Source organism: Sceloporus undulatus, chromosome 4, assembly GCF_019175285.1.
Source record: "Sceloporus undulatus isolate JIND9_A2432 ecotype Alabama chromosome 4, SceUnd_v1.1, whole genome shotgun sequence".
In the NCBI taxonomy this organism is placed as follows: Eukaryota; Metazoa; Chordata; class Lepidosauria; order Squamata; family Phrynosomatidae; genus Sceloporus; species Sceloporus undulatus.
The window spans coordinates 101529495-101557349 of NC_056525.1; the positions used below are offsets into that span (position 1 = coordinate 101529495).

Sequence of the window (27855 nt, forward strand, 5' to 3'; positions counted from 1 at the left end):
CCTTCTCAGTGACTGCTCCCACCCTCTGAAACTCCCTTCCACAGGAGGCTAGATTGCTTTCCTTTTCCTGGCAGCAAAGATGTTTTTTATTCAAGCAGGCTTTTAATATGTAATTATTGTCAAAGAGGCTTTTATATGAGGTGTGTGTACTATTTATGTTTTAAAACTTTTGTACTATTTAATTTAATTTAGTACTGTTTCAATAATATGATTTTAATTGTTTTAATATTGTTACGTTTTTAACCAATTTTATCTGTGATCTGCCTTGGGTCCCAGCCTGGGAGAAAGGCAGCATATAAGATAGATAGATGATAGATAAACAGATCCTTTTCACATGTACTGCTTGCAAACCCGGTATCACCCATTCTTTAGTTGTGCATTTTGTTTTCCCTGCCTAAACATAGCATCTTATTATTTTTTTATATAATAAATTTTATTGTATAAAATTCAAAATTAAAAACATACATAGACAAAAAGACATTTACAATTGACATATACAAACATATAACAAACAAAAAAAGCCAAAACAGAATAAAACCAAACAAACAAACAAACAAACAAAACAAAGCTTACTTCCTAGCTGGGGCTATGAACACGTTAATGCATTTTACCTTAATTACTATCTCTTTTAAATATCTTTCACTATTATCTAGAGAGTGTCCTCTTTTAACCCTTCCCTTCATGTGTCAAGTTTACATCATTATGTCTGTGTCTCATCCAATAATTTCTTTCTTATCCTATCTATAATTCTTCCTAAAAGAAATCAAATAACCTGAAAAACATCATATATCTTATTCACCAAAAATTACTTCGATATAAACCTTGACTCTTCCAGCAGAGTTACTATCTTAATATTTCACCTATTCTTTTTTTTCTTATCTTCTTATTTTCTATTATCCTCTCAGTTATCTAATTTGTTAAAGCTATCTAGCGACTCTTAATTCCTTCTGATTTTACATATTCAAGCCATGGATCCCATGCTTCATAATACCATTTCAAATTTGGAAATGCCATCCCGCCTTTTTCAATTTTATCCTCAATGATTTTACTTTGTATTCTTGCTTTTTTCTTTTGCCACACAAATTCCCTCATATCCTTCTTCCACCTATTGAATGGTGCATTATTCAAAATTACTGGGAGATTTTGAAAAAGAAAAATCATTTTAGGGATGAAAACCATCTTTATTGTTGCAATTCTAGCCATCCAAGATCATTTTAATTTATCCCACTTTTTCATATCATTTTTAATCTCTTTCCAATTTTTTTCATAATTTTTTTGAAATAATTCTTTATTATTAACTGTTATTATGATACCCAGATACTTTACCATTTTTTTATTTAAAACCCTGTTTTCTCCTTCATCTCTTCTTCTTCTTCTTTGGATAAGTTCATAGAGAGCATTGTTGTTTTTGGGTTATTAATTTTAAAGCCTGTTACTTTCCCATAATGCCTAAGAATTCTCATCAAGTTTTCTATGCTATCATTTGGCTCTGTAATTGTTAAATCGTTCGCATAGGCCCTAAGTTTGTACACTTCATTACCCACTTTTACTCCCTCTATTGTCTTTTATTTTCTAATTTTGTTTAATAATATCTCAAATGCAGTTATAAATAAAAGCGGAGAAAGGGGACATCCTTGCCTTACACCTTTAGTTACACTGAATTTTTCTGTTTTTCCCCCGTTAATTAATACTGTTGCTTCTTGAGATGTATATATCCTTTGAATCCAAGTATAAAAATTTTCTCCAACCCCCATTTTCTTTAATACCCCAAACATGAAGTCTCACCTAATGTTATCAAATGCCTTCTCCGCGTCTAGAAAAATCATGGCCAATTTTTTATGAATATTTTTTCGTGTATATCAATTATATTAATTATATTTCTAATATTATCCTTTATCTTTCTACCGGGGAGAAAGCCGTTTTGGTCTGTATGAATCCAATTTATTAATACTTTCTTAAATCTGTTTGCTAAAATTGAAGCTAATAATTTATAATCTGCATTTAATAAAGCAAACGGTCTATAATTTTTGGGGTCTAATAAGTCTTTATCTTCCTTTGGAATTAAGATTATGTTGGCCTGACTCCATGTTTGAGGTAATTTGTCTCTAAACATAGCATCTTATAAACAAAAACCCATCAGTGATAACTGTTAAGGAAAATGCAACATGGGACATGCAGTAGTAGAAATAAAACATGTATGTGAAAGTCACAATGACTAAGCAAGAGCAATCAAGAAGCTACACAGGTGAAAAAGCTAAGGTAATTTAGAAGTCTTGAAAGTCAAGGACAGAATTGTAGAATGTACAATTGGAAACACCTGAGATTCATTAAGTGTACAAGGAGAAATGATGAAATTCTCAAGTATGAGTTGAACTATGTGAACCAATCAAAATGAATGTACACACCCACTGGGTGGAAACTGACTAAGTGGGTGGTGATTAACAATGGCTATAATAATTGCTATGTTTGCCAATGTATTTTGTTGGTAGTTGTGGATAGTTGGAGTAGTTTGGAGATATTGGAGATTGTAGAGATTGTTGAGGGCATTAGTATTTGTATATAGTAGAATAAAGTACACTGCTCCCTCGGGTTACGAAATTAATTCGTTCCGCGGCCGCTTTCGTAACCCGAAAAGCCTTCGTAAGCCGAATTGCCATAGGCGCTAATGGGGAAAAGCCGCGTTTCGTGCGAAAAAGCGCCGAAAAGCACCAAAAAAATTTTTCGTAACCCGAAAAACATTCGTAACCCGGAACAATTATTTCCAATGGGATTTTTTCGTATCCCGGAAATTTCGTAACCTGGGTATTTCGTATCCCGAGGTACCACTGTAGATCTTTTATATAAGAGTTGTCTGGTGTCTTGAGTGAAGATACAAGAGCCAGCAGGGTCCTGGAGAAGTTTGGAGACATCTCAGGAAGAATAGTGAGAAGGCTTGGAGAGTTTGTCAGGGTCTTCAGCCTATTCTCTGAAACTCTGCTGCTTTGGAAGAAAAGCATTAACCACTGACCAAAGGTGGTCAGCACCGCTGCATAACAAGGTGGTGAGCTAGAGCCAGAGGTGAAGAGCTACAACTCCCATCATCCCTGACAATAACTTTATTGGCCAACCGAAATGCACAATATACTTGCTGCAAGCTTTCGAAGCTCCATGGGCTTCTTTATCAGGCAAGATGTTACAAACCAACCAGGAGCAGGGGAAAAACAATTGGAGATGTTAGATGCCTACATGTTGTTTCCAGTGTTGCCAATCATCCTTGAAGGGAATCCCCTGATTGGCTCCCTGGAATGCCTCCAAATTCCCCAGAATCGGGCGGGACCTCCGGGTCAGGATTGCCGCAAGGCACCATGGGAAGGCAAAAGGGGATGGGGAGTTCCGGGATGGGAGGTATGTCAGCCATTTTTTGAGAGGGGAAAGGTATTTTTGGTCATTTTTAAGGGGAAGGGCTGATTCCTCAGAAATTCCCTCCCAAAATTTTGTATCCGGCAAATAAACGGAAAGGCTTTTTATTACCCGGAAACCGGGGAATTCCCTGGAAATTGACAACACCGGTTGTTTCAGTCCTTGGTAGAGATAATAATGATGATGATGATGATGATGATGATGATAATAGGATTTATTTATATGCCGCCCAATCACTGGGAATCTGGGCGGCTTACACCAGAGGGGATAATAGACGGTTCCCTGCCCTCAGGCTTACAATCTAAAATACACGACACAAAAGGAGAAGGGAATGGTGAGGGGGGGAGGAAATCAGGTCCAGCAGTTCTTCTCTCCCTCTGAGGCCTGGACCAAGGCAGATGGACTGGAGGGAGAGCTCTTTTTCTTAATCGAGGCCAGGCCCTCAAGATGTTATGATGGGGAGGATATCTTTTGCAGGCAGGCTCCTCCTCCTTCTGGCCATGAGGCAATAGGGAGATTTTCAAAGCCCAGAAAATTTAAAGTCTATTTGCATCTCAACAGCGAACCCTCTTTTGCAATCCAATATGTCTCCATTCCAGTGGGGTCACAGGCCTCTCTGTAGGCAGAGAACATCTTATAGGCATGGTACAGATGTGCCTTTTGCGCCGTGCTGGTGGCCTAGTAGGGTTAAGGGACTGTGCAGCAACCACATGGTGCCTAACCCTACTATGCCATGGCACCGTAACAATGACGGCAGCCCGTCCGTGTATACGGGTGCCACCAATGTTACGTGACAGACGCATAGTGTCCAGATGTCGCGCTGTCATTGTGACGTTGCGAGTGCACCATTGGTGCACTTGGGCATCACAAGCGTGGCGCAAAAAGAACCCACTTTTCGCAGGTTCTTTTTGTTCCGTAGGGAGGCCATGCGGTTTGGCGGCTGCGGCTTCCCTGCAGGACAAATCTTTTGGGACAGTCTGTACCGTGCCATAGTCATCCCTGTTGATATTCATCAACATGCAAGCATGCTAGCATTGGGGCCACTCTCCAATTGGTAAAGGTCATTTTGAATTCTGGCCCTATCTTCTTAAGTACAGCACGCCCACGCCATACGTGGGCGCGCCATACGCGGCCTTGAGCATACGCGCTCAAGCCGTGGGGCACGCGCAGGGCAGAAGGGGCGGCGCGTCCCATTCAATTGAATGGGTGTGCGCGCCCATTGCGCCCCGCGCGCTCCCGCGCCGCCTCGCCACCACGCACGAGCCCCATTGTTTTCAATGGGGCTCAAGCATAGGCGGAATTTGCCTTACACGGCGGGATCCGGAACGGATCCCCGCGTAAGGCAAGGACGGACTGTATTAACTACCCTCCCCTACATTTGGTGTCATCTGCAAATCTAATAAGACTGCTTTCTATTCCATCATCTAAGTCATTTGTAAAGATGTTGAAGAGCACTGGGCCCAGGAAAGAACCCAGAGGCACCCCACTAGTCATATCTCTCCAAGATAAAGATCAACCATTGGTGAGCATCCTGTGGGTTTGCTTGGTCAACCAATTACAAATCCACCTATAAGTGGTACTGTCTAGCCCCCAGTTCACCAGCTTGCCAGGGGACCAAGTACTAAATGATCTGACAGCCATCTACCTGGTACTCAAAAGAACTTTTGCTGTTTGGAATGGATCATTACTGGGCTTGTCACTAGCATGATGCTCTCTGCCCTGCTTTAGAGTTTTGTTTTGTTCCTGTATTCCTATAGAAACGCTTAAGCTTTTAAGATGGCAGCTATGAAAATGAATTGTGCAGGGCTAGCCATACCATAGGCAGAATGAGGTGGCTGCCTCAATCAGCAGATTTTGAGTGTCAGAAGGAAAAAATACAACAACCAAAATCCACAGAACCACAATATCTTTATTGGACCAACAGTAATACTTTTTGTTGTTCTGTGGATTTTGGATGTTGTTGTTGCATGGCCAACACAGCTACCCGTGAATATATGTCCTAGAATAGGAAAGGAAATTGTTGATTGTTTAGTGTTTTTAATTGTCCTTTTATAGGTAAATATGGGGAGAGATGCATGAAGAATCATCTACCTCATGTGCAGAAGCACTTTGCCTGGCTTTGAATCTCAGGCACCCTGATTTGATTGACATGCATAGGGCATTTGCTGTCACAGACAGGATGTCATGGATCTGAAATAAGGAAAGACTGGATGGCAGATGTTTAAAAAATACGTGTGTTAACTTTAAAGCAACCTTTCTTATGTCTTGACATAACTAGAGGCGGGATCTAATAATTTCTATTCCTGTCCTGCTTTTTGGTGTCTTTTCCTCATACTACCCATGCAATTAGCACTCTCCTTCTTTCTTGGCAATTCCGTTATATTTCCCACTCTTAAAGCCATTTCTCTTTTCTAATTTCTTCTCCATTTCTTTCCTCTTGCAGACAAATACGGTCCTGAGGTAAATCACACCATTATTTCCATAGAGGCTCAATAAAAAGGGGGAAATGAGCATTCCTTCTCAGAACACTTGGTAAGAAATTATATTGATGTCTTCTTCCTCCATTATGCACAGTATTCAGCATCAACTTATTAGGTGTCTCTCACTGGTTCTTGTCACAGACAGATATAATAGTTGCCAATAGTGCCAGACATCATCTAGATTTTTTTTACCATCACAAAACTAAAAAGCTGACGCTGTGACTTTTTTCTAGCATGCCTCTCTGTTTTCTTTTCTTTGCTAAGAGCCTAACGGCTTTTTCAGTAAAGCCTCCATTTCCAGCTCACACAGAATCTGGCTGGAGCATTAATCCTGCCAATAAGTAGCAAATACAATCAGATAGAGTGGAGGCTTTGCCATTCCTTCTCCAAAATTCATTTAGCAAGCACTGGAAGAAATGGTCACAATATCAAGCAGCTGGACTAAGATAATGGGTTTTAAAGTAAGTATTTTGTTAGACCATCTGTAACAGGGGCCCAAATGGTCTCATAGTTACACTGTAGGGGCATGTCCTACCTCAGGTGTTTGTACAAACCCACTACCCATTTGTCTAAAGGGTAAGAAAATAACTTCAGAAATGAGCATTGGCATTCTGTCCCCACCTCCTGTATGTATGGCCAGCCAGTGGGTGAAAACGGGAAAACCTCTTCCAAATTCAACTTTTCCAAGATTTTTTTTGGGGGGGGGGGTTCAGGCTATGTGGCCATGTTCTAGAAGAGTTTATTCCTGATGTTTCGCCAGCATCTGTGGCTGGCATTCTCTGAAGTTGCCAGCCACAGATGCTGGCAAAACATCAGGAATAAACTCTTCTAGAACATGGCCATAAAGCCCGAAAAACCCACAAAAAACTATGGATGCCAGCCATGGAAGCCTTTGACTTCACATTTCCAGGATTGTTTTTATTTCACAGAGGTATCACACCATAAACCTTTCCTGTATTTCTCTTGGGTCACTGTGCTATCAATCTCTTTCCAGCTCCCCCCCCCCCCCCCCCACATTTTTTCTTTTTCTCAATTGTTGGGTGGGGATGTAGGAGCCCTGGTGGCGCAGTGGTTAAATGCCTGTACTGCAGCCACTCACTCAAAACCATAAGGTTGTGAGTTCAAGACCAGCAAAAGGGCTCAAGCTTGACTCAGGCTTGCATCCTTCCGAGGAGGTCGCTAAAATGAGTACCCAGACTGTTGGGGGCAAATTAGCTTACAGTTGTAAACTGCTTAGACACTGCTTAGGTGGTATGAAGCGGTATATAAATGAAGCTTGTTTGTTTGTTTATGTGTGTTTCTCTCCACTTTAGTTCTTTGCCCCCCTTGTGCCCAATTAAAAATGCATTTGGCTTTGATTGACTGAACCCAGAAGACAGATTCCAATCCTGGTGTTTAGACAATCCATTGGAGACTGACAGTCCAGTTCCTCTCCTAGCTGACAGTAGCCTGGCTATATACCAGGGACAGACTGACCACGAGACAAACACTGCAGGCAGCAGTTCAGGGAGAAAGCCATGGTAAGCCCTGATAATTCTTTGGCCACTCTCCTCTGTTAGAGGGCTGAGCTAGATGAGCTCAGTGGCCTTTCCTGCACCATCTCTAACTTAGCCAGCTGCTCTTGGTGAAGGACAACTGTCAACTGGCTGCACTACTCATGAGTGACTATGCTACACAATATGCAATTAAACAAACATGGCTATTGTCCTTATATCTGGTTCATTCCAAAGAGAAGCAATTTGTGTAAGCCAAATCTATGACTAAGTCCATTAGTGCTGGGTCTTGAAAACATAACATCACAGACAGGCTCTAACAGCGATCTTGTCCTATATTTGTTATTTTGTTGTTCTTGTTAGCTGTCCTCAAGTTGACCTCGATTCATGGCAACCCTGTGGATATCTCCAAGACCTCCATCCTATACCTCTCTGCTCAGGTCTTGCAGGCTCAGGCCCATGGCCTCCCTAATTGAGTCTAGCCATCTGGCTTGCAGTCTCCCTATCTTTCTGCTGCCTTCCACTTTTCTTTTCTAATGCGTCTTTCCTTCTCGTGGTGTGTCCAAAGTACAAAAACCTCAATTTAGTTATCCGGGTTTTCAGAAAGCGTTCAGGCTTCATCTGTTCTAGGAGCCATTTCTTTGGTTTTTTGATCATCCACAGTATCCTCAGCACTCTTCTCCAGCACCACATCTCAAATAAGTTGATTTTTTGTCTATCTGCTTTCTTTACTATCTGCTTTTCTCATGTCCTTACATGGTAATGGGGGATACAAAATGGCTTGGATGATCCTAACTTTAGCATTCAGTGGGCCCATACAGACAGGCCAAAATAAAGCTGCTTCGGGTCACTTTGGAGGCATGCTGTTTAAATCAGCACACACACATCTTAAGAGGCCAGAAATTGCGCCAAAGCTGAGCTCCAGTCCTTAGGACTTCTATCCATAGTTCTTCTGGTTCTCAGTCCACTAAGCTTAATAGTGCAAAGCTATTTCTCACACTTTCTTTAGACTCTGTTGGGATCTTCTTCAGATTATATTTTGGTATGGTGGTTGTTTCGGTGTTCTTTTTCAGCTTTATTTTTATTTTGGTATTAGTATATTAGTAGTTCATGATCAGTGCCACAGTCTGTACCTGGTGTTTTTACCACAAGAATGGAGTTTCTCCACCTTCTGTTAGCTATTATGTAATCTATTTGGGTTTTGTTTTGTTTGTTACTAGCCCTGTTTGTTATATGTTACCATACTTGCTTAAAAGGTTATCCCCCCCTCCTCCTCCTGAGTAGGAGAGGGTACTTCTTGAGATCATCTAGCTGCTACCACCTATTTTTAATTCCCCTTAACCAGTAACTCACTGAGAAGTTACTAAGGAAGTTGACTTGTGCTTTTCCATCTCTAATTGCACAGAATCTTTCCTTTCTCCCTTTCCTCTGGAAGGTGAAAATCCTTTATGTATATGCACAAACACACGCTGAGCAAAAAGCACATGAAAGTGTGTGGGAAGAAAGGAGGTCTTTGAAGGTAAACTTTATTCTAAGCAAGCCATCTACATAGTACAGTCAGCCCTTCTTATACACTGATTTTTTATACACGGATTCAAGTATCCACGGTTTGAAAATATTAAAAAAAAAGTATAAATTTCAAACATCCAAGCTTGATTTTCCATTTTTATAAGGGACACCATTTTGCTATGTTATTATATTTAATGGGACTTGAGCATCCATGGATTTTGTTATACATGGGGGATCTTGGAACCAAACCCTAGCGTATAACAAGGGTCCACTGTAAAAGTGTATCTCAAGATGAAGGCATCTTCCTTCAGACAATTACTAAAAAGTTAGAAAGCTACACACAGCTTAGGTAATATTCAGCTAAGGTTTAAAAGAAACATTGGCCCGGAACAGATGGGCCTTTCCAACACCCTCGTCATGTGCTAGAATTGCCTGGGGGGTGGAGCACCCATACGCCCCGCAATACTTGCACGTGACAAGGGCGTAACAATGGTGGCGCCCTGTATACATGGGCGCTACCATTGTTGTAAGCACCACACAGCATCCACATGGCGCTGCGCAGCACTTATGTAACTTATGACGACGACAACGCGGCTTTAGGAAAACCCTTAACAAGATCTCTCACACTTTATTTTTAACGCTGCAAAACTGTTTACTCCAGTTTATGTACAGTTTCTTTTGCGGGTTCTTTTTTCCCTGGCAGGAAACCACATGGTTTAGCAGCTGTGGCTTCCCTCTGGCAGAAAAAAGACTGCAGCCAGCCTGGACCAGGAGAGAAGGTATACTGGGCCATAATTTCTCTAAAATGATTATCTGGACATTTCCTACTGTACTCACATCTTGAGTATGAATATCCACGGGGAAGGCTGGGAGTCTAGATCCACTTAGTCCATCCTACGGCCTGATACTGTACACAGTTTGCATGTATGATATTGAAGCTAAGCCTCTGCAATATGTACACTGGCTTGGCCAATCACCAGCCATTTCTCCCTCATCAGCATACTTCCTCTGTCTCACTTGAGTTGTTTTATATCTGAGAGCTGGAAGCTGTATAGCAAAGGTTATGTACAACAGATCTGGGGAACTTTGACGCCCTTCAGATACTTTGGACTTAAATGCCTAGAAGTCGCCACCGTCATGGCCAAGTACAAGGGATTGTGGGCAATGTAGTCTAAAACATAATAAAGTGTACCAAATAACCCAAGTTGACTTCCCAGTTTGTGATCTACTTGATTTTGCCAAACATATAAGACTGGTTATTAACAGAAACTATGCATGAATGCGTTTGTTTGCTTGCTTGCTTTTGTTTTTGATAAACACAGCACTTTTCCTGATAGGACCAGAGTAAAACACAATACTGCTTGATACTGCTGAGACTATCTGAAATTTTGACACTGACAAAAGCAGGGTAATCAGAGTAGCCAGGTGGCCTTGGGTGTCTTGATGTCCTGGCAGTAAACATACTGCTACGCCTTAGGAGTAAGATAGCTCAGAGTAGTTTGAAACACAAAATTATTACAAGGTCAAATTCGTTCCAGCTACTCCCCATATGGCTGACATTCAGAAGAAGGCAGCAAACATGTAGTGGTGGGAAGAGACAGTACTCTTATTAATGTTGCTGAAATAAGGTGTAAATATGTCTTTTCTCTCTACAGCAGAGGTGAGAATCATTGGGTCCTACAAAAATTATAGGATTGTTAACTCACAAACATTCTTCAACTGTGGCTATGGTGGGATAGCACTTCTGTCTGCCTTAAATCCCATCCCAGGGCAAAGGCAGGTTATACAATAAATAAATAGAATAATAAATTTTGGCAGTAACAGTCCAACAACATCTGGATAACTGCATGTTTCCCTTCTCACTCTATCCCATTAACAAATTGTTTTCAGTAACAATCCAATTCCAGACATATACCAAAGGGGAATATTGAAGATATGAACATTCAGAATGTGAATTAAACTTCAAATTAGTGTCCCACAAAAACTTAATTTTTTGGATGTACATAACAATACAAAACATTTCCAATTAATAAGATGGAGAGTCTGAGAAGAAAGATCCATTGCCAAGGTTTGTTCAGCATTCCATATATAATATAAATTTTATAAAATTGCCCTGAGAGTTTAGTAATATTTGAAGAAAAAAAGTGACAAGCCACATGTAGGCCACTTAAACCGTAGAGCAAGGGCTGGAAATGTAGCTTTCCAGATAGTGCTGGGCTGCAAATCCACTCATCATTGGCTACATTGCTAAGGGCTGCTAGGAGCTGCACTCCATCAACTACTAGAAGGCTTCATTTTACTCACTCCTGCTAGAGGGTCTCAGTAAAAAGGGGCTGGCAGCTTCACAGCCTAAAAATCTTGTACAATATTCATAATCATGGGAAGAAGCAGCATCGTTTTCTCCTTTATCATCCTTGAGCTTATCAAATGTGCTTTCAATCACCACCATTTCAGCCACCACCACCACCACCACCAACAACAACAACAACACATGTGGAAACCACTTGCATTTCAGCAGCATCTGTATCTTGGGGAAAGCACTCTTTCCTACAAGAGATAGCTTTTTCCAAATCTGTAAATCCATTCACTATACTTTACCGCACCAATAATGAACCTGCAGTTCTCTAGGTAATGCTGGGACTTCAGTTCCCATCAGCTGCATGGTCAGTGATCAAGAATGGTGAGAATGGGAGTTTTTCCCCTGTAGTAAGGGAGGTTCCTGCTTTTGGTTTAGATAACTTCCCATGTTGTTATGAGACAGACAGACAAAAACATTAATTATACTGAAATGACAGGGAACTTTTATATAGCCTAAATTTTTTTGCTCAACTCTGAGACCACAGCTTTCTTAGTTGCTTAAATTTATAGTATTCATAATTTCTACATTATGCTTGATAAAGGTGACAAAAATTATGAAAAACAAGACCTAGGTAGAAGATAAAGTAATGGCAATTGGGGGAAAACACCATATAGTTTCTACACTAGCAGGGTAACAAATCTGTTTTAGAAAGCACTCTTTCTTCAAGCATTGGCAGAGTAGTCAAGTTTTTAAAAGCATTAATATAATATGCTACAGTTCCCAGTGTGGGTCTTTGTATACTCAATGTGGCACCGTTATACAAAGGAGGAGACAGGTGCTCATTGTTCCTGCTCAGGGCTCTTGCCTGCCAGCCATGACCTCTGGTGTAATACTCCATTCTGCTTCCCCTTCTACTGGGATTTTTCTCCCTTACTGTCAGCCATGCACTCAAATTTCCATGCCCATTAAGCATGCTCAGACCTCACTGAATGGTTTCAGAGTCATATCCATCTGCTGCCCCCCCCCCCCCCCCTTATTTTTCTTTAAACTTCTGCAAACTCTGCAGTTTGAACTGATCACAACCTCCTTCTTTGCATGTGAATGGTGCCATTTTATCTACATAAAATCTATACTTAGAGAACATTATCACTGTGTTGGGCTGAAATTGCAAGTTCCATCAGCACAAGCCAGCAGAACCAATGACAAAGGATTATGGGAGCAGAAGTCTAGCAAGATCTGAAGTATCACAGTTTCCCACCACTAGTTTAGGGGGTTCCCTCTTACTATAGAACAGTAAGGTGCTAACTAATCAATTGACCTTCCTAATTTCGATAATTAGCATTTATTGGGTGCATGAGTCTGTAGACCAAGGTTTGAATCCGAGCTTGGCCATGAAACCTACTGAGTGACCTTGGGCAAGCCACATGCTCTCAGACAATGGAAACCTCCTCTGAACAAATCTTGCCAAGAACACCCCATGATAGGATCGCCTTAGGGTCACCCAAAGCTGGAAACTATTAAAGACACATAACACAGAGAGAAAGAATGAAATGGATGATTCTTTTGAAATCCTGCATTAATCTAAAGATAACAATGCTGAGTGGACACTGCAGAAGCCAATAAATAGTCTGTAGCTATAACTTGACATGGTGTGGCAGTTTTTCAGAAGCAGTTATGGGGCTGCAGTTATGCAGGCTATCATGCCTCTGCTAAAAAAAACAGAGAAGGGAGGGCGCACAATTTTTATGGCAGGAAGAGCAGTTTGGTTCTCTGCTTCCTATCTTTTTGTCCAACCATTTCTCATCAAGTGAAGTGGCTACTTCTCAGTAATGTGTCCACTGTATCAGGGAAAGGTAGGTCAAGAAATGGTTATGGAAGCTGTATTTGTTACATCCCCTCTTGACATCTTGAGGAAGTGTCTGCCTCATCTTCTGCAGTTCAATGGAGTTTCATTTTTACTGATAATATGGACAGGAACGCTCTTCATCCAAGGCTTTGGTAAAGCATGGATGCACACTTGCATATCCTGTTTCTACTGGTACCAGTTCATCCATAAAATGTTTTTTTTCTTTGTTGCTTTGCCACGAAGCAGATTTTGTCCCTTATAGTGATTTCCTGTTCACAGTCCACAGCCAATTCGGATCCTCGGAGGTGGCTATGATTTCCCTGTTGTAACCAAAGTACTGAGAGCCTGTATGGGTTGGTGGTTTGAGAGCTGGACCACCCACTCTGGAGACCAGGGTTTGATTCCTGCTTGACCATGAAATCCACTAGATGACTTTAGGCAGAGTACATGTTTGCAGGCTCAGTGGAAAAGCAATGGCAATCTCCTCTGATCAAATCTTGCCAAGAAAACCCCATGATAGATTCACCTTAGGGTTGCCAAAAGTCGGAAATGACTTGAAGGCACACAACACACATAGATTGCCAGAGTAAATGCACCCAGGAATAGGAACTGACATATCAAGAGCCAATACAGCAATAATATGATTCAATAAAAGAATTGGAAGCATCAAAATAAGGGCAATCAGCTCAGAAGAAGAAATTCTTTTGAAAAAGAGGTGAGGAAACCCTAATTGAAAGGACCAGCTAAAGAGTACACAAATTCTTTAACATTTTACAAAGTAAAGGCCAACATTGCAATTACAATTTAACTCAAAACAAAATCACAAATCAGATCTCAAGAAGGATGGGAAGAGAAAACATTGAAGATTACAACAATTTGGCAATATCATCTGGATTATCTGTAAAATGGGATGAATGAGTGTGATCCATTGTGGATGACATGGCTTTTCTGGAAACAATCCAATACAGTAATTCAAAGCCAGTACTACAGTTGGCCACAATTTTTACAGATATGAAAGATAAATAATCAGGTATATCTTGCATGATCAGTAGCTAGTATGCTGAAACAAGAAATTGAAATTCTTAAGTCTGAAGATTTAGGCAGTAAACGTCTTATGGTTAATGTCTTGCACTTGAATATGGTCTTTCCTCTGTCATTAGGCTAACACAGATCATGTATCATTTCCTTTCTGCAGTTAATCTAGTAAAAAGCTTTCAGCAAAAACTGGGGGGGGGGGGAGAACCAAGACAAAATCTGAGGGCAAGTGGTAAAACTGACTCCAGGATCTATTGCTATACCCTGAATTCTATGGCAAGTTGCTCATTTATATGAAAGTAAAGCTGGCTTTAATTACCAGAACCACAACATCACCAGGTGACAACAGTAGGCTGGCCTATGAATTTACTGCCTGTCTTGATGAAAAGCCATTTATTCTTATGTACCAAGAGAGAACAACACAGAAGCACACTCACTCGCTGGTACAAGAATTTCATGCACACTTGGTTAAGATGTTTGGGTATAGGCCATTAAAAAAAAAAGACACATCTGGGTTATGCATCCCCAACCAGAGCCACTTAAGTGTCCATATCTAGAACAAGATCACAAGCAGAACTGCCATCCAAGAATATCCTCACATGTCCTGCTACTTCTGTTTTATAATCCCACACCTTTCTGAATGTGCTAGCAGCATAAGTCAGTCCAAGAGTATGCAGTTTGACTGCACACTTGTCTGCTAGCAATGAAAACTATCAAAGGAAAATATATATCTATGAACCAGGATCCATGCACTAAACCTGCAATAGACTACAGCTACTTATATAGACTTGACGGTGTAATTCTTCCATTGTTCACTGAGGGAATAGGTCTGTGGACCCAACCATAACTCTTTTGAACAAGAGTAGGGAACATGGGGCTATTGGACTTCAACTCTCATTAGTCTGAACCATCATGGATCATGGGAGCATGTTCTCCATCCACTGCTCTAGAATAAGATCTTGCTTATAATTTGAGAGGCTGCTCTTCCTTTTCTAGAGGTGGTACAGATATATTCATCCAAATACAGAGCCCCTAGGTATTGGACCAATTTATTTTAATAGATTAGGCAGTAGTTAAGATATCATTCCAGGTTTTAAGAACTGTACATTTAAATCTACACAACACATTCACTGTAAGATGCATCCATTGTCAGCCTTAAAGCCACAGTCCTACACACCTGGACGTATGTCCCAATAAACTCAGTAACATCCCTTCAAGTAAACAAAACAGAGGGACACCAAAAAGTAGGCACACATTTCAAGTCTTCTATTGGAGATACGAGAATAAAAATTCAGTTACATCTAACAGGCTAGTCCCTGTGTTGCTCTCTTTATAGTGATACCAAACATCCCAAATTAAGCCACAGCAAACTGCAGTTAACTTTATACAGAATGAGAACTTGGTTTTTTCAAGAAGCCAAATAATGCCCAAAATATCTGATTTTACATTTGTGTGGTGCTGAAAATGCCTAAGGTTCCTTTATTAATGGGAAGTTCATTAGGTTATGAAGCTTAATCAACTTAAAAATACAAAAATCAAGAATTTTTTTTTCACCCCACGTTTTAACATAGAAAAAAATCAGTTTCCAAGGCACTTGGTGCTCACTTTTGCTTCAAACCTTAACTTTCATAAGTTTTGTGGCGAAAAGACCAATAGCTTATGGCCTTGTTTCCCACCTAGGTGGTTTTTTCTCTCTCCAGTTTTCAAACCACTTGCTTGCCATTTGCATTGTTGAAATGAACTAGTGAATCCAGTTACTTCAGGGGAAATTGTCTGTGGTGTGCAGAGCTATTTCACCTTCTCACTTTGGAAGATTCATTGTCTATTATGCCCCATTACAGCTAATGCTCTCTTTTTTCTGAGTGCTCAGTCATTTCCACCACATCAATTAGAATTAACAACTTACACTCCTATGGCCTTTTAAAATGATTCATAGCTGAATTACAACTCATTTCAGTAACTGGATGCCAACAGGGAGAAAACCTCTTCAGTGACAGAAATGATAGTACCTCCTTCCTACATTAGGAACAGCATACTAAAGTCCTTCTAGCTTCTAAAGGGCATTTTAATGTTGACAGTAAGTTTTTTAAAAAGACTATCAGGGAGAAATACTATATTTGCTACCTAAAATCCCACTTGCTTTTCCTTCCTCACACCCCCACACACCAATTTCATGATACAGAATAGCATGGACTAAGTTTTCAACAGTCTGTGAACAGGCACTATCCTGTAACACGCTCTACGAAATATTTACACTAGAGGACAGGATAAACATTTATAAGGTACCAAACCAAATCACCACCCAAACACAGAAAACGGACACTTTCCCATCTCCTCCTTTATTGGACAGTAAATGTCAGACTAGAAGACAAGCTACAGATAAGCGACAGATATACATTCCAAAATCTAAAGCAGAATAAAAGAATTAATGGTTACTGGAAGAACTATGCATTGTGGTTTTTGAATACACTAAGAATTTCTGGCAGAGGGCTCTGGCTGCTTTACAAGGCTGCGGTGCCTAGAATTCCTTGGCTAGGGGAGGCAGGCAGTAGGTATATCACAAGAGATCTCACTGAGCTTGGGGAAAGGAACAGTACAAGTTCATGAGACCTGCCTGAAAAGCCCAGCTAGAAAACAATCCTCCTGATTTCTTTTTCTTCCATTCACTGAGCCTCTTCCCAGATACAAAGCTTTCAACATCCCAATCCCTCCTCCCTGATGATGTAGAATGTCTATAACACAAAGGGAAGGAATCAAAGCATGGGAGACAGCTACTGCCCAGGACTGACTTGTTCCAACAGTTTCTGAGGGAGTTTTGCCCCACTGCACACCAATGACTTGGGATTTGCAGGCAAGTTTTCTCTCCTAGACATGTTGAACTGTCCTCCAGGCATAAGTGACTAGGGCCTTATCTGCAGTATAGAAACCAAGAAGTGATACCACTTTAACTGCCATGGCTCAATGCTATGGAATTCTGGGATTTGTAGTTCTGAGAGATATTCAGTCTTCTCTGTTAGAGAACTTTGGTGCCGACATCAAACTACAAATCTCAAATTCCATAGCATTGAGCCATGGCAGTTAAAGTGATGTCAAACTGCATTATTTCTGCCATGCAGATGCAGCCTAGAAGGGTTCAAATTGGCTCAAAAATGAGATGAACTATTCCCACATTATTGTTATTTTTCAAGAAGTGATATACAGCATGGCTCAGCAGTGGTTAGTGGCTTCCATGTCTGTCGGATGGTTGAGAATCCACTTCAAGTTTGTGTCTTCAACTTTATGCAAGCCAACCACAGCATTTCTACATTTCTACAAAACAGGTCTAGCACCTTGGATAGCTCCTTTAAAATTTAGACTAAAACCTAGCGTAGATTCACAATCCTACTGTCAGAGAAACTACCAACTGCCACAACTGTGGATGGTTAGGTTGTTCCATATAGTGGGACTGTTATTTATTTATTTAAAATGAACGAAATGTGTACTACATTGCCATATTGCAAAGAGCAAGTCAGATACTCTGTCCTTCCCAAGATAAAATCATGTGAATTTACCAGAATATGTTGCAGTTGATATTGTGACATTTGCCAGTCCTATTCATGATTATTGAAGAGTAAAGCCCATCTACAGTCTAAGTGCCATGGAATTATAAGGTATGCATAGGACTTCAGCCTTCACTGGGATTAAGGGGATAACAAGAGCAAACCTGTGTTCAAGTCACACAAAGAAAAACCTCCCAAGCCCGTTGAAATCTAGTTTGTTTTTAGAAAAACATGCATATACAACCAAGTGAATCTTAAATATCTGGACAGCTTTAAGTCACCTTAGTAAACCAAAAAGTAGACTATAAGAAAAAGAAGAAAAGCAAAAGTTATGTATAGTGCTAGATTTGCATACATTTAACAAATAAGTCATGTTTGAAGGGAATACCTTGAAACCAAATGCAAACTTAAAACAAAAAGCTACAGTTACCACCAATTGCATTATTTTGTGTTTAAGAAGTGCATTTCGTTTCATTTTTTTATTTAAATATTTTAATATAAAAATATCTAGAGAGCAGGTTACAACTGAGTAGTGACCAAGAGATACTTAACACTTTGACATTCATTTAAAGTGCCTCTTGAGATCAGGTCTTGCAACAAGGTCATCAGCTGTTCATTCAAGGCCTGCTCAATGTAGTTTGTGAGCCTCCCGCTGTGGATGGCAGGAAGGCATTGCTGCTTCTCTTTCCTCGACATAAGTTAAGGTCACTAGTTCGTAGAAAAGACATGTGCACATGCCATGCTCCACTGCAATTCAAGAGGGTCCGCTTTCAAGAGTAGCTTTGCCCAACTGTTTTTTTTTCTTGACCATTTTTTTGCAATAATGTAAGCCAGCACCACCTGTCTTCAGTTAATAAGTATCATGTCGTCATCACTTTTCTGTCTGCAGAAGAGAGAACAACAATGCATTTTCACAGCAGCAATACAATATAAATATGCTGGTAAGTGGTATAAAGATTGGCTAAATACTTAAAACGTGCAATACCTTTTGTCCAAGCCTCCCCATAACACTCATGTAGACTTTACAGTCAGAGCTCCTGCTGTGTTATCCTCAGTCCCCCACAATACCCTTATATCACTGTTATTCTGTTCCCTAATTTGCATGACAACTGTCCCATTCCTCTAAAGGTAATTCAAGGAAAAAACCTCATGTCATATTCCATTGTGCTTCCAGATTATATTTATACTGGAATATATACTGAATGATGATTTTTGATGTGCTTGCTAGCAAGAGATAATTAAAGTTATAACATGAAAACTCAGGTGGTTTAAAGTACACAAGTTTTCTTAGTGCTTTTCCCCTAGTTGCCAGAAACACACACACACACACACACACACACACACACACACACAGGTTTTACAGATAAACACACAATGCTTTCCAACTCCACCTGTTCTCAAAACTGTCAGGAAGTCAGGGCCAACTGGGTTTCTCCACTTTCACATCTCCCTCAGAAGCCTGAAAGAAGCTCAATTTGCATGTCAATGTAATTTCTCCTATAGGCCTGTTTTCATTCTCCAAAAGGATATTTTAGAAACAGGGAGTGTTGTTTTTAGGGGTTTTTTTTTTAGAATAGAGGAGTTGGAGGAGAGCTAAATGTGGCCCGTAAACTTTAGTTTGCCCATCTTTGATATGGATTGATATAAAAATGTAAGCAGCTTAACAATATAATCATACTTTTGAAGTCTAACGAAGATGGGGGAGAAATTACCATTATTATTTGCTTTTGTTGTCTGAAAACATATATCAAGAACCTCACCCAATTTCTAGCAGTGAAAGCAATCTGTTCCACAGAATACATAGATCAATTGGCTTTACTAGCACACTTGTCACACATACAAAAACTTACAACTCCTCTGTTTCTAGAAATCGTTTCATATTGATAAATAAAAAAGCAGGCACATGCTTGAAGTCTCATTCAGATTTTTGATTCTGCCCTATTAGAGATCCCATAAAGAGCCAACATCAAAAAGGTATACAGGAAAATTGCAGAACTGATGAAAGGAGAGCACACCAACCTCCTACAGCAACAGAAGCTCATAGATGTCTGTGGTCTTGTGCTGTATTCTTCACTGCTGCATTGTTTTAGAAATTCATGAAGATCTGTAGATGGAGCACCAATTTGTTGGTATTTCTAAAAGAGAGAGTTGTGGAATAATCCATTTAGGAAGCTGTTAGGCTCAGATTAAGCCACTAATGTTCTCCTAAACCCTTCTATCTCAGAAGGACAAAAAAGATGAATAAAGACATCCTACTGCCAGAGGTTTCTAAGCTTAAAATATATTGAAATAAAGTTGGGATCATGTTTTACCCTATACCAGCTGCAGAGAGATAAAAAAAAATCTTTTTTATTCTTATGCATCTTTTATTTTACTCTGACACAAATAGTTGGAATGGTATGTTAATACAGAATGTCCTCCACTTGTTTGACAAATATCACAGAAGCTAGTTTGTACTTTCCGGGAGTTGTACTACTACAGTAGGCTACTTCAGCTATAAGCATGGCTTTCCGGTATTTCTACTAAAACCAATGATGTCAGGGAAGGGACCAGCATCTCCCAGCTTTAGATGAACAAAAAAGGTCTGCCATTGTCCCCAATCTACCCTACTCTAACCTTAGAGCAGACTGTGATGATCCCAGATCATCATATTATCACCAGCTCAGCTATGGATGGCTGCAAGCTGTCATTATACTCATTATATTCTGAAAAAGAGACTTTCAAAAATACCTTACAGATGTTAGCATGCTACAACAAACAAAAGAGTTCACATATAAATTCTACACAGGAGAAAAGTATCAGAGATCAAACAGCTTGTTGAAATTCAGCAAGCATGAGCCCTGCTGGGAAAAATAAACAGAAGGGTGTAGCAGCCACTGTTTAAAAGCAAAAACACACACTAAAACAAAACATAGGTTGCATCCACGCAGCAGATATAATCTAGTTTGACAGCACTATGGGATCCTGGGATTTGTAGTTTGTTGTGGCACCAGAGCTCTATGACAGAAAAAGGTAAATACCTCACATAACTACAAATCCCATAATTCCATAGCATTGAGACATGGTAGTTCAAGTGGCATCAAACTGGATTATTTCTACAGTGTGGATCCATCCCTGGAATAAGTTACAGAGAGTGAAACCCCTAATTACCACCTACAGAAAGAGGGCAAGTCTAAACTAGTAATATCCTGACTAATGAAATCAAACAAATTAAATGGAAGCAAGTTTTCAAGCCTTTACCAGTCTGAGCCATTTTAACCTTCCTCCACCTAAAGCATTTTTTATAATTTAAACCAGAGTGGGAATTGTGCAGCCATCCAGATGTTACTGAACTGCAACTTCCATCATCTAGCGTAGTACTTACTTTTCAGGCAATCTGATGTGGAAGACCAGCAATTCCCACCTTCCCAATATTCAAGGGACTGGCATAATGCTAGCATTACTAGCATTGTATTTTTTTGCCCATTGGGTACAGTCGTTTGTTTCTTATCTGGAAACATTATCAGGATCTGGTAGCTAATGGCTCAGGGACAAACACCACTCTGAGTACCACCCACCTACAGGGCTTCATAATTCTCATTCCTGATCTAAAATAACTCCTACCCACCATCATGCGTTTCCTTAAGGATTAACAATGGTTCAGCACTCTTAATGAAGACAAGCACTTAACACAATGCCTTTACCTTAATGGTGTCGTAAGCATCTGTAATAAGAGCGATAAAAAGGCTAAGGATCATATATATGAAGAGGCTAATGAAGGAGTACAGGTAGAGTCGACTGAAGAGCCAAACTAAAGTACTTTTCTGCTGGATTTGAGCAAATGTCGCAAACATGTCATCACCATTGACGAGAGAAAACAGACACTCCGCTACTGTGTTAAGATCTTCAAACTAGAAAGCAATGAAAAACAATTCTCATCAGCACCAATAGCTACAGCACTTGAAATAAACTAAAGGGTATGTATTATCCCACACCCCACTCATTTATAAAAAAAATCCAAGCTGGCTAACAATAAATCAACAAAACCCATGGAAAACACAGGTATACAGTTGTTGTGTGCTTTTAAGTCATTTCTGACTTACGGCAACCCTAAAGTGAGCCTATTATGGAGTTTTCTTGGCATTATTTGTTGAGAAGGCTTTGCTCTTGCCTTCCTGAGGCTAAGAGTATGTCTTACCCTATGTTATCTAGTAGATTTCCATGGCTGAGCAAGGATTTGATCCCTGGTCACCAGAGTCATAGTTCAATGTTCAAACCACCACACTATTCTGGCTCCTAAACTGTATAGTATCAGGATTAAATATTACACCAATCTCATTGTCAGAACCAGAGTTTAGGGGAGAGGAAGGAAATGGTCTATAACTCCCAAAATCCCTTAGCCAGTATGGCCCTTGCAGAAAAGCAGAATCCAGTCCATTCTAGGTGAGCACATGGAAGTGGAATATATATGATGGTAACGTAGCATGATACTGTACTTTTGTCATTATAGCCTGGATACATAGTGTTACCCATACTGGTTTCATATAAATTTTGGAATCAATGATAACCCTTGGATGACCCCTGGCCAGACTCCAAGCCTGTCCTCCATTATGGGCAAGGCGATAAGTCATGTACACCTCTCCTAAGGGAGTTCTCACATTAACATCTTAGAAGGTCTGGGAAGTCGCATGAAGGGATTATCTTAAGCCAGGAAGAGTAAAATATTTACCTTCCCCGGAGCTATCACCCCTCCTGAAGTCTGTTGTCCGAACAGCTTAAGTCATAGATATTATCAGACCCAGACATCCAGGTGAAAGAAAGCAATTAAACACCTTTGTTCCAATCACCAAAACTCTCTGCCCTCGGGCCAGATTTGGCCTATAAAAAGTCCCCACTTTTGCTGCTCAGCGCGCCATTTGCAAGGTCTACTTACTCCACGTCAGTCAGACCTCTGTTTTTGGTAGCCGGCATTTCTGCTCAAACCCAGGTTGCGGAGCAGACTGTCTCACTGTCCATCACCACTCCATTCGCTTCCCGGAGGGAATCTACATTCTGGTAAGCATCACCCTTAGTAACGCCTGAAATCTGTTCCTATTTTCCAACCCTAATTTTCCTGAGTCCTGAGTGTTTGTGTGAGTGTATGCGCAACGCATGTGTTTTTCCCCTATTTCAATAAATTAGACATCTAGTTATTAATATCCGTCTCAGCTTTATTTATTGGGATCCCCTGGTCTTCTCCGTATACACATCGGGAGACGATCTCGGAGGGCTCTTGTAGCCAGTCCCCTCTTGCATTATTTGGACTAATAACAACATAATAAAATTCCCCTAACGGACCCTTGGCTACAATAGGAAGAGAGCTCTATATAAAAAACAAAGTTATGGATGTTCTCCTTCTGAAAGATTTCTTTATTCATCAGTCTCTCATCTCTCTCTCATGAAGGAGACTTGAGACAACTTAATGATAAAATGGAAGAAGTACATTTAAAAAATTAAAATTAATAAAAGCATTTTTAAAAATTTAATACAGTGTACGCTTCACATTCACTGGGGTTAGGAGGACCTTTGTGAAAGTGGGAAAACTGCAAACAAACAAAAAAAAAACCATTGGGTTTTTTTAACACGAGAGAACACTTCTCTAGGAATCTCTAGGTCCTCCAAGGCAATTCTTTGGTCAAGTTCTGTGAGATGTTGACCATGAAATTGCATTGGAGGACCTACAAATGTCTAAAGAAGTGTTCTCTCTAGGAATCCTCCAGCAAGAGTTTGGTAGATGTTGACAACAGAGTCACACTGGAGGACCTTGAGATTCCTAGAAAGAACATACTAATCAAACGAATAATCAAAGCCGCGAAAGTCAAAGCCATGAATGTGGAGAGACAAGTGTACACAACTTTAAAACACAGCAAGAAAGAAAATACAGCACCCCCTCCCTTGTAGGTGAAAGCCAATTCCACAGTAAGTGTTCAGTAGCCAAAGGCCACCTGAATTAAAAAGTCTTTGCCTGCCAGCAGAGAGATAACAAGGAAAGAACGAGTCTAGCCTCCTTTGGAAGAGATAATCAGAGCCCATGAGCAGCCACAGAGAAAGCCCTTCATTCAGGGATGGGCAACTGTGTAAGGGCAGGGGCCAAGTTAAAAAAACAAAAACCTTGTGAGCTACACACACACAGCACACAATATCTCCCCCCTCCTTTTTTGTTTTACTTTCAAAACATCACCATTTTGAAGGCAAAACAGAGGGGCAAGAAGCTACTTGAGAGCGAGTGTAGGTTCTGAGGAATTATGGTGGGATGAAATTGTTTTTTGTTTTGCTCCAGCTGTGGTTTTCCATTTCTACCTGAAGACTGGACCTTTTAAAAATGGTGTGAGAGAATTCAAGCCACTTTGAAGGACTGGTGGGGGACTTCAGGGGCCAAAAAAGTAGGGTGCAAGGGCCACATGCAGCCCACAGGCCACACTTTACCTGCCTTTGTCTTTACTGGTCATGAAACAAAGGGAAATTTTGGAAGCAGCTTGTGACAGGAAGAAGAAGCTTCAATCATAAACCTTGATTGTTCATTCAGGTTTACATGATTACATGTATACACACACCATGCAGACACAGTGCACACACAATGAGAAGAAAGAGAGAAATTATTTAGGTTCCTGTTTATTCCTAGAGCATTTGGATGTACGTGCCACTTTCAAAACTTCACCTCTCATTGTTCAGAGCCAGCTTGTTGCGTTCGATACAGTATTAGGATATGACACTGTTTTACACAGAAGTATGTATCAATTCTGTCAGCCGTTTCAGGAATGTCATATTAAGACCATGATATGAGGTATTTTGAACAAAAGAAGAGGGTGAGAAGGCTCAAGGTTGACAGTAAGCTATCAGGATCTTTGATGTCTTATTTCATGTAGAGAGGTTGTATCCAAGTCGCACTGATGTGGTGCAATGCTGCCCTCTTGTGAAAAATTAAGGAATGGGCTAACACCAAGAAACAAATGAACCTTTCACTGTGTCTTGCGCCAGTATTTTGATTGCTTTTGGTCAGATCAGTAAAAGGAGTTGCTTTACAAAGCTAAGCATCACAGTTTATTCTTCTCCAGATATACACACTAGAATCAAAATGCAATATCTTGAGTTCATGAAAGTATTTTGAAAATAGAAAAAACCAGGTGATGTACGATAGATTATATATTTACCCATTTGTCTAATTCAAGATCACTGTTTACATAGTACAACCCTTTTTGTCTTATATTCTAGCTACATAAAAATTAGGATTTAAAAACCAACTGCCTGCTTACCTTTTCATGATATGGTCCTAGAACAATCCAGCCACAGAAAGTATAGCCAAGATATATCATTCCAGCACAACAACAGAACCTAAGAACTTTGGGCAAGGAGGCTTGCATTGTTAATATCAGCACCTAAGAACAGAAGAGAAGATGTTGTCAGATATTCACATTAAAATAAAATAAAAAAAGATTATGAATATTTCACTTTGGTGCTTACATTGTAAGTCTGGAAGTAACCCAAGTACCGAATGACTCCAACCCAAACAAGTAGAGTAGATGTACCAAGCAAAATACTGCAAACATCATAGCTTGTAAGATTCTGAAAAGAGAAGAGCAATTCATTGCTTCATTTTTCTCCCACAGCTGGGATCCAAGACATTAAAAGAAAACAACTGCCAACAAATACAAGGTAAGTTATACATATTGAAATACAAATTGAACTGGTCATGCTATTAAAGAATAAGTTGAAACAATTTAACACTCCTCAATAATAAATTAAAGTCTTATTCCAATGAGATAATGTAGAAGTTTATCACATGGAGGCACGCGGAGGCAAATCCTGTGCAGAAACGGGATTTTAAAATCCGCTAAACACCCAAAAATGCAGATTGTTTTTCAGATGCATTGGCAAAAAGAGAAATAACATGAAAATAATCCAAATGGAAAGCAGAGAAAACCCCCTCCTTTCTACTTTAGAAATTTCCCAAAAGTATAAAAGGAGTAGGTTTTGTCAACTTTCCGTTTGGGTTATTTTCATGTTATTTCTCTTTCATGCAAATGTTGTTTGAAAAACAACCCCCATTTACAGGTTTTGTCTACTTTCTGTTCAGGTTAACCCCGAACATCATGTTTTCACTTTAAATCTAGTTTCTGTACAGGATTCATCCCATGTAATAAACTGCCTAAGAGAAATTTGATAGTACTCAAAGCTGCTGAGAGGTCCATCAAAATCAAAAGGAACATAATCATCTTATTAATTGCTAGTGTAGGTCATCCACCAAGGCAACCAATGATATCTCTGTCCCATAGCCAGGCCTAAAGCCAAACTGAAACCAATCTATATCAGTGTGGGCAACTGCTAGGGGTTGGGAAGCTGCCATCCCTTAGTGTCATCCCCCCCACACACACACCAAATGGAAGAGATTTGTTGCTCCCAAATGGCCAATACAGCCCCATTTCATAGGGGATGTTCTTCTTACCATTTTCCTATATTTTCAGATGTTTTCAGCTCCCTTCACCTCTTTCTTTAGCCTGTAGAGACCTCTCCCCGCCCCCCGCAAAGAAAAAAAAAACCCAGAATGTAACAGGGAGTGCTGAAAACAGGCTGATACAGAACATGAAAAATGTGAGGAAAGGACAAAATGCCCCCAAATATGGCAGGTTCAGCAGCCTGTTCTAGTGCTATGGAGGAGCGACATGGCCTCTAGGGGCAAAGTAATTTGTTCAGCCCTTCCTCTCCCACTACCCTCACATAATTTCATGAAGGAAATGAAGAACCTTGGGAGACAAACATGGATCAGGGCCCATATGCAGCCTGCATTTTGCCCAGCCTTTACCTACAGAATCTATATCCCCAGAGCTGAGTAGCTACCAAATATCCCAACAATTCATCAGACAAGTGAAATAGAAAGTATAATCCAATGGCAATCTGAACGCAATCATGGGGTTTAATGTTATTGCATGATAACCCACTACACACAAATTCGGGCAATGGGAAGTCAGTCTGAACGCAATCATGTGGTTTCACATTATTGCATGATAGACTGCCACACACAAATTCGGACAATGAAATGCTATTTTGGGGCATAGAGAAGCCAGTTCAAACACAATGCACATTCACGTAATTGCGCTACACTAGCAGCTTTAAGTGAATGCATTCTGGCCCCACTTTCTTTTCATTCGAATTTAAGAGAAATTCCTCCCGTTTGAAAAACTCCCCAGGATCTTCTCCAACAATGGATTGTTAGAGACTGGCCAGTATTAAGGAAGGCACACAGGTTTTGAGTTAATGGATTTTTTAAAGGAGTCATGAGAGTTTAGGATTTTTAAAGCCTCCATGTCAAAACAGAGCCCAAAAGTTGTGACTCACCTTGGCTTTTATTTCCATTTTCATTATAGAGCCAATGATAGTCATCATATCACTAATAATCACCAGGACATACCATCCATTTATGAATTCTAGGCGATCTGCGCTGCATACATGGCGTTTATATTTCTCCAAGAAGAAATTCACAAATCTCTGTTTTAAGCATCAGAATGAAGAGAATGATTAGGAACCTTCTCTGGTTCATTGCTACACAGGACTAAAGTCAGCATCAGATGGGCATCTCTGGTACTGCACTGGAGTGTGCATATACCACACATAAGCAAACAGAGGATTGCAATTAAAGATGGGAAAGAATTTGGCCTGAAATTGACTTTTTAAACAATGCCTCTAAAATTTTTGGTCAGCGATACTATTAAGGAAACTACATACTATCTTTAGCCTGTTATCAAGAGAAGAGTCAGTGTTGTTGCTTTTTCAAATTGCATATAGGTAGATATATACAACTAAAATGTGTTCAATTCATTAAAAAACTGTTTCACAAACAGCACTTTAGTTGATGAGGGAAACTGTGTTAAAATGTGTGTTGGGGGAGGAAATCTGTACTAGAGGCTGACATCCAACATAAGGCCAGTAAAGTGTGTGACTGGAGGGATTGTTTTTCCTCAGTTGTTCAAGCAGTGGTGAGCATATTCTCATAGTTACTAGGCATGCAACAGTTTGTTCAACCAGACTCACTGTATAACTGAGAATATGTTGGTCCCCCAACTTTTATACAACCTAGATATAAGGGCCTGTGAGAGGACTTTTAGCAGAATGATGTTATTGAATACTGGCAAATACAGAAACAAATTTCTATGCAGGAAGAAAAAAAAACTAATCCTGAAACCCAAAACAGATCAAGAACAAGGAGGTACAACTGTGATTTAGAGAAACCCAAAGAAATCAA

General features: G+C 40.1%; 1 protein-coding gene and 1 long non-coding RNA gene across 3 annotated transcripts in view; one reads left to right on the plus strand and one right to left on the minus strand.

Annotated features, from left to right (window-relative positions):
• Positions 1-27633, plus strand: LOC121928026. 2 transcript variants are annotated; one of them, XR_006103430.1, is made up of 4 exons: positions 1-140; positions 5843-5931; positions 25226-25271; positions 26981-27633. It is a non-coding gene; the product is annotated as an uncharacterized LOC121928026 (long non-coding RNA). The 2 variants fall into 2 exon arrangements; XR_006103431.1 differs by lacking the exons at positions 25226-25271; positions 26981-27633 and adding an exon at positions 9585-10117.
• The window catches only part of LOC121928024 (mucolipin-2-like), a 61760-nt gene continuing 49637 nt past the window's right edge, over positions 15733-27855 (minus strand). Inside the window, exons 9-14 of the mRNA XM_042462209.1 lie at positions 26952-27101; positions 25080-25181; positions 24872-24994; positions 21284-21490; positions 19620-19735; positions 15733-18483 (exon numbers count right to left, since the gene is read on the minus strand). Coding sequence (XP_042318143.1) covers positions 18447-18483; positions 19620-19735; positions 21284-21490; positions 24872-24994; positions 25080-25181; positions 26952-27101 — 735 coding nt within the window. The 3' untranslated portion in view covers positions 15733-18446. The remainder of the gene's footprint in view (positions 18484-19619; positions 19736-21283; positions 21491-24871; positions 24995-25079; positions 25182-26951; positions 27102-27855) is intronic.